The following is a 6336-nucleotide window of genomic DNA, read 5'->3' as shown; positions in this document are numbered from 1 at the left end:
TTGGCGCGCCGTCGCCGTCCTCAGGTCCTCAGGTGCCCTCCGACCGCAGCTTTCCCGCCTTACTTTCAGTCTTTCGCGACCAGCCCACCACCCCACCCCACCCCAAGGCCAGCCACGGAGCCAACCCGCAACCTCACCGGCCGAGACGCGACCACCACCGCCGGTCACCGCCCGGGGTCCCTCCCGCGCCTCGGTGCCGCGCCACCGTTGGCCCGAGGTCGGCGCACGGCCGCATCACGCCTCCCTCACACCAGGCACGCGGGGCAAGCAACCCCGCCGTCACCACTCACCGGGGACCCCCAAGGACGGAACCTACCACCACCCGATCAGTCGGTCACACGAATCACATGACACGCAATCCATTCATACAGCGGGCAACAAAGCAGGTAGCTGTTCTCCACAGGGTGAACTGAATGAAAGAGGAGGGTCTTGACTCTTGACAGACACAAGGCAAAAGCGACCGAGCGCCGGCACACAAAGGTTTTTCTGGAGAAACGGTTTGCGAACGAACGGTACTGCTGGCTACAGAGCTGCTAGACGAAGGACCAGTTGACGAACATGAAGGCGAGGCAGTGCGGCGCGTCGTCGTCGCCCAGCACCTTCCACGCCACCGCCTGCTCGTACGACACCGGCCGCCCCATGCTCGACACGCACACGCCGCCCGGGAGGTACGCGAAACCCTGCACAAACGCAACAACAAGAGCTTCAGTTCAGTGTTGTTACGAAAATTGTTGCAAGTATGCCATTCATTCAGATGGTGGCTGGCTGGCTACATAACGTACCTGCTGCATGATCTTGGGGAACTCGGAGCACAGCGCCTTGCGGCCGTCGTCGTCAAGGATCTTCTCGAGCGAGATGTCCTGGAGCGCGATCAGCGTCGTCTCCAGCATGTCCAGCCCGGCCTGGTTGGCGAAGGTGAACACCGGAGCAGCCTGAAATTGTTGCAAGCCAAACATTTCTGTTGTTAGGCCCGGACAGCACCAGTGTGAATATATGTGGTGTGACAATATGATCAAGCACGCAACCGACCTTCAGGGAACAGCACATGATTGAATCCGAGTGCTGCCACAGCGCTTTCAGGGAAGCGTCCGCGCTCTGCGACTCCGTGCAAAGCAGTTCCGCCCCGGTGTGAAACCTGCAAGTTTTTCACGCAACCAAATTACTACCCTATTGTAGTGCTAAATAGACAGGTAGTGCAGCTAAGATGAAATGGAGAAATTGCAACCATCTTGGTAATGGAAAAAGAGAGAGAGAGAGATAGCCTTACCTGTAGCTCCTGCCGATCCACCTCGCAAGCGTGTGAGCCTCAGGGGATCCTGGAGGGTTCTTCATTTCAAGCTGTCCACCAGGACGGGAAGGGGCTATTGCCATGGCCACTCTCTGCACCGATGCCACCACGGTCCTCACATACTGCCTCGCCATTGCTGCAACACTCTCTCGAAGGTGGTTCTCATACGAGAACTGGAAAGCAATGGTAAGCACTGATCTTGTGTTGCTGGTGCTGGATGCGTCGCTGGGAGCACGAGTCCCACCAGGTCCAACCTCAAGAGTGGATGCAAGGTCAAGTGTACGTGTCGCAGATGGCGCATCCTGCAGTTTGAGTGCAAATACCAAGCACTGTTAGTTCAGTGTTAAACAATGGCAAAGATCAATGCCACGAATGCAAACTATACTAACCGTCTTGGCATCAAGTGGTATCACACGGAAGCCCGAGGGTAGTAGTGGAGCATCATCAGCGAACGATTCATCAATCGGCGCAAAGACAAGCTGTGCACATGCACCAGCAGCATTCTCATCAACACCGCTGCATAACTGCCATACAAGATACAGATTAGTAAGGGCGGTGCACCAAATAAAATGAAAATGATGCAAACTAGCTAGTGCCGGCTGAAAGGATACCTGCAGAAGATACATATCTCTTGATAGAACAACTTCATCATGACACAGACTGTGTCCCTCCAGTCTAATAACCTCCAAGAACTGCAATTTAAAAGGTTAGTTTGATGGACAAAAACCGGTTAAAAATTAGTAAAAGACAATTTATAAGAACTTGAAATACCTCTTCATGCTCTAAGGTATGTGCAAGTGGCAATATAACCTGACTGCCCATAAACCCACTCGCTCGTAGACCAGGAACTGCATAAGGACTAGCTCGCAAAGCAGCGGCAGAATAAGCATCAACACCAGGATCAGCCCATTCAGAGCGGTGCTCCCTCAGAAACCGTACTAGTAGAGCAGGCGGTACATTCTACATTATGAAACCAAGTTCACCAGGCTCAGTTACGGTCAGGTCACACAAACGATCAACAGATCCCTTACTAAATAGAACATAGATGGTTTACGAGTAAAAACCTGCAGCAACATTGAAGCCTTGGCACATAAGACGCCGCCCCCAATTGCAGTAGACATCTGGGAGGGGTTGACATGAGATACAGCAAGTTTGTTTGGAGATGAGTTGATAGCAATTGTAACATCCTCAGCACCATCACTGCTCATCAGTGACCAGCCATCATCCAGAAATCCATTAACAGCGTCGTTGAAGCCTCTGCAAAAACATGTCGAGGACCTTAGTCATGGGGCATGTATGGGATATCTTTTGGTAAACTAAGGTAGTGTGAATGGCATGCACGGAATATAGAGCATTGCCACAAACCTGCTCAATCTCTGACTAAATGTTCTTAGAACTGCTGGCTGGCGCCCCCCTCCATAGGGCATCTCTCCACTTGATTCATGCGCAATCTGCCTAATGTGACGCAGGGCCTGTAGCAAATGGACAAGCAATTGTCACTTAATCATACATTAGTGCCACAAGAGCAAATGAATGCTTAGTGCGGACAAAATCTTAAGTAAAATGAAATTGTAGAACATACCGCAATTGTCATCTTCTGCGCAAGAATCTTTGGAGACTCATAAAGTGGTCTAAGGACCTCAGGCACACTCCAAGCCTACAAAGAGATAGGATTGTAAGATACGTGTACATATTAAGAAAGTTGCAAATTTGATCAAGTATAAGTTTGCTTACATCCAAATCAACATGATCTACAATGTGGATCATGGAGCCACCCCCCTCGCAAGGGCGGATTAAATAGCCACTAGGTAGCACCTCGGCTCGGACAAAATTTGGAGTGTTAGGTCCTGATGGACCGCCAGTGGCTTGAGTCAACGATCTCTCACAGATCTACAGAAGAAGGCAGTGAGTAACAGTTACCAGATCTCAGCACAAACAATATTCTGAAGAGTCAGCCTAGTAGCATTAACATGGCATCGCAAATGTTACAGTGTAAAGTGTAATCAAAGTCGTTTGATCTGAACAGACCAAGCCCAACAGAGAAGTTGACAAACAGATCAACAAAGCAACATAAATGTCATAATCAATTAATCATAATAAGCAATGAGACATATCAATACCACAAGACTGCCGTCTTCAAGACCGCTAGTGTAGCGGAGAATCCAGAAGTCACGCGGTGCCGCCAAAGTTGTCGGTGCATAAGTCTACATAATTTTGAAAGAACAATATGTTACAGTCAACACAGAAGACCATATCCAAATAAACCCAGACAAGGGAACCCAAGTCAACTATAACTTGCAAGAGGATGCAATACCTGCATGTAGATAAGCTCAATAGTTCCACCATTACCCGTAGGGATAATCTGGAGCACATCCACACACCGACAGTCACGATACCAAGAGGGGCGATCCTTGAGGATCTCGGCAACCTGTGTGGTAGTAGTCTATTAGCAGGTGTCTGCTGAATGGAAACAAAAAGGCTCTGTGATGATGAACAAGAACAACAACATACCTTTGTGGGCTCAAGGCTCACAAGACCGCAAGCTCGGGCTGCTACGCCACTACAATTGTGCGAAACAGCAATGATTCCAATGGAATCCGGACCAGGCTGTAAAGAAACACCGATTTTAAATTCATCAGGTATAGATAAAGAAACTGAAATAATCAAACGCGTGCCGGAGTTCCACCAGTTGGAATTATGACATTACCTTCATCCCAACCATTTGCACCCAATCGACAGCAGTTCCGGTCGCCTTGGACAGGAACTCTGCCAATGTCTCCTCAGCGATAGCGAGTAGACTGTATGTAACAAACATAACGAATTCAATCAAACTTGAGCAAAATGACATGCAAACATCATAGAAAAGTGAAACTAAAATTACCCTGCTGGGTTGTTCGCGTCCCTTTGCGGACGCGGAACTACTGCGTTCTGCTGCTGCTGGTGCTGACCACTAGTAACAACAGACTCACAGCTCGTGTCTGTAGTCGCTACAGAAGGCTGCAAAGCATGATCCAACAAAAGTTTAGGCGCAGGCCAGGAGCCAGCAATTTGAACAGCAGATGATGCATGAATCCAACACGATTTGAGTAGCAAGTTATGGGGCGAAACTCACATTATTGAGGTGCGTCCGCATGTAGCCGTTCTCGTAGACGAGACGGGACACCTGCTTCTGCAGCCTGTCGTTCTCCTCCATCAGCAGCTTGTTCATCGCAGACAGCTTCCGGTTCACAGTCTGCAGGCGAGAGGCCTCCTTCCGTTGCTTCTCGCGGCACCTATACAACAACCATAAAAGGAACATCAATCAATCAATCTCGGCGGCCACGCCGAAACAAGGGCTACAAAAATGTCACTTGCTCATGAAGAAAACCAAGACAGCGATCTTGGACGAGCGCACGCACGAGATTCCCGCGTCGTTGCTAACATTTTTGACATGTCACATCTCAGGTGAGCACCAAGTGTGTTTGTTAGGTGTGGAGGCATTGCAGCTACACAATGCTCTGGCACCAAAGCAACTAATACTATGATCTAAAATCTGAACAAGAACACAAAGCTCTGAAGATGGCAAATGCTCTGGAAGAATCACACTTGTTCAGCGAAGATTCAGCAAAAGAAGAGCTCCTTTTCTAGAAACAAGAAGCACACACCAGAAAAAGGCACGCCACAAATGGCAAAAACATGGTGAAAGGCATTTAGGGCAGGACACAAGCACTGGATTTATGGTATTGCCGAGGAGCCATCACGAAATCTTAGCAACTTTTAGACCGGTGGAGCCAAAACGAGACTCTAATTTGGGCGTGGCATATGCTACTAGTAGGTGCGTAGGTGCCTGCTTCCACACCCAAATACATCCTAGAAGCTAGAACCAGAAACGGGCCAGACGGAAAGCCGCCGCCTGGAAAGGAGATGTGGATTCTTCCTGGAGCCACTAAGCTCGGTGGAAGGATCAGCACCGGAAACAAAAGTTGAGGACCAAGGCCAGATTTTCAGCCACGGGGGCTACCACAAACTCGAGAAAAGACGGCCAATTTTGAGCACCAGGAAGGAAGGGACACAGATCGAGACTTCGAGAGGCGCGGTGGAGGAGGAGCGGGCGAGGACGACGTACGCACCTGCGGTTCTGGAACCAGACCTTGATCTGCTTGGGCTCGATGTTGCTGAGGATGGGGCACTCCCGTATGAGCTGCTGCCGGCGCAGCGAGCTGGGCTTGGGGCACTCGCTGTAGACGCGCTCCAGCGCGTCCACCTGCTCCGGGGTGTAGCGCACGTACTTGCCCGTGTCCACCTGCGGCGCGCCGCTGCCGCCGGGCGACGACCTGTCCCGGTCCCGGTCCCGGCCCCCGCCGCCGTGCCCGTGCACCACCATCGCCCCCGCCATCTCGAGCCGGCTACCGGGACGACCGCCGCCGACCGAGCGAGTAGTCGTTGTTGTTGTAAAGAGAGGATGAGCCAGGGCCAGGGGCGCCGCCGCGTCATGCCCTCCGCGCGCCGCCTCCCGTGCACGCCATGGCCGTGGTGGCGGTGGTGGTGGTGTGGGGGGTTGCTGCGCCGGTGAGGTGAGGTGGAGGAGCGGGGAGGGGAGAGAGCGCGGAGGGGAAGGGAAGGGAAAGGCAGCGAGGGGGGAGGTGGGGTTTGGTTTAATAGTGGAGCAGAGCGCAGAGGAGGAAGAGGAACAAGGGAAAAGCAGAGCTCCCTGCTCTTGTTTATACTGCTGGGTGCTGGGGCTGGCCTTCTCTTCTCCCTCCCTGTGGACTGTGGTCTCCCCAGGGGCGTTTCGGTAATTTGTGAGTGCCTTTTTCGTTTCTCCTCATTTCCAAATTAGAAATGCATTTTCCGACTTCTCTATGTGGACTTATGGTCTGGATAGGGGTGTTTTGGTATAGCTTGAGTCTCATTTCATTTCTTTTTTTTTGAAAATAAACATGTATATATATTTGTCAATGATTCTCACAATACATGGTAATACAAAAACTAACTATTAGAAACATGGCATATTGTCTTCTACTACTACCTCTGTGCCAAAAAAATAAGATGTTTTTGTAGGCCAAACT

The 6336-nt window shown here is 50.8% G+C and overlaps 1 protein-coding gene across 1 annotated transcript; it reads right to left on the bottom strand.

The window, feature by feature from the left end:
* Positions 1-343: 343 nt before the first annotated feature.
* On the bottom strand, positions 344-5953 carry LOC119311704 (homeobox-leucine zipper protein HOX32-like). The gene is made up of 18 exons (XM_037587389.1): positions 5398-5953; positions 4401-4560; positions 4170-4285; positions 3996-4086; positions 3800-3895; positions 3603-3716; positions 3409-3492; positions 3023-3178; positions 2871-2945; positions 2654-2760; positions 2353-2545; positions 2060-2248; positions 1900-1980; positions 1678-1812; positions 1268-1590; positions 1030-1135; positions 783-932; positions 344-680 (listed from the first exon to the last, which is right to left on the bottom strand). The coding sequence occupies exons 1-18, from the start codon at positions 5661-5663 to the stop codon at positions 534-536; spliced, it is 2589 nt and encodes an 862-aa protein (XP_037443286.1). The 5' UTR covers positions 5664-5953; the 3' UTR covers positions 344-533.
* Between the last annotated feature and the right edge of the window lie 383 nt (positions 5954-6336).

Source organism: Triticum dicoccoides, chromosome 5B (assembly GCF_002162155.2).
Source record: "Triticum dicoccoides isolate Atlit2015 ecotype Zavitan chromosome 5B, WEW_v2.0, whole genome shotgun sequence".
Lineage (NCBI taxonomy): Eukaryota > Viridiplantae > Streptophyta > Magnoliopsida > Poales > Poaceae > Triticum > Triticum dicoccoides.
This window is presented reverse-complemented; position numbering and strand designations above follow the sequence as displayed.

Coding starts and splice junctions, on each gene's coding strand:
- LOC119311704 (XM_037587389.1), bottom strand. CDS start 5,663: ATGGCGGGGGCGATGGTGGTGCACGGGCACGGCGGCGGGGGCCGGGAC. Junction 2,249..2,352: donor AGGCTTCAATGTTGCTGCAG/GTTTTTACTCGT, acceptor TTCATAATGTAG/AATGTACCGCCTGCTCTACT. Junction 1,813..1,899: donor GAGATATGTATCTTCTGCAG/GTATCCTTTCAG, acceptor CTTGTATGGCAG/TTATGCAGCGGTGTTGATGA.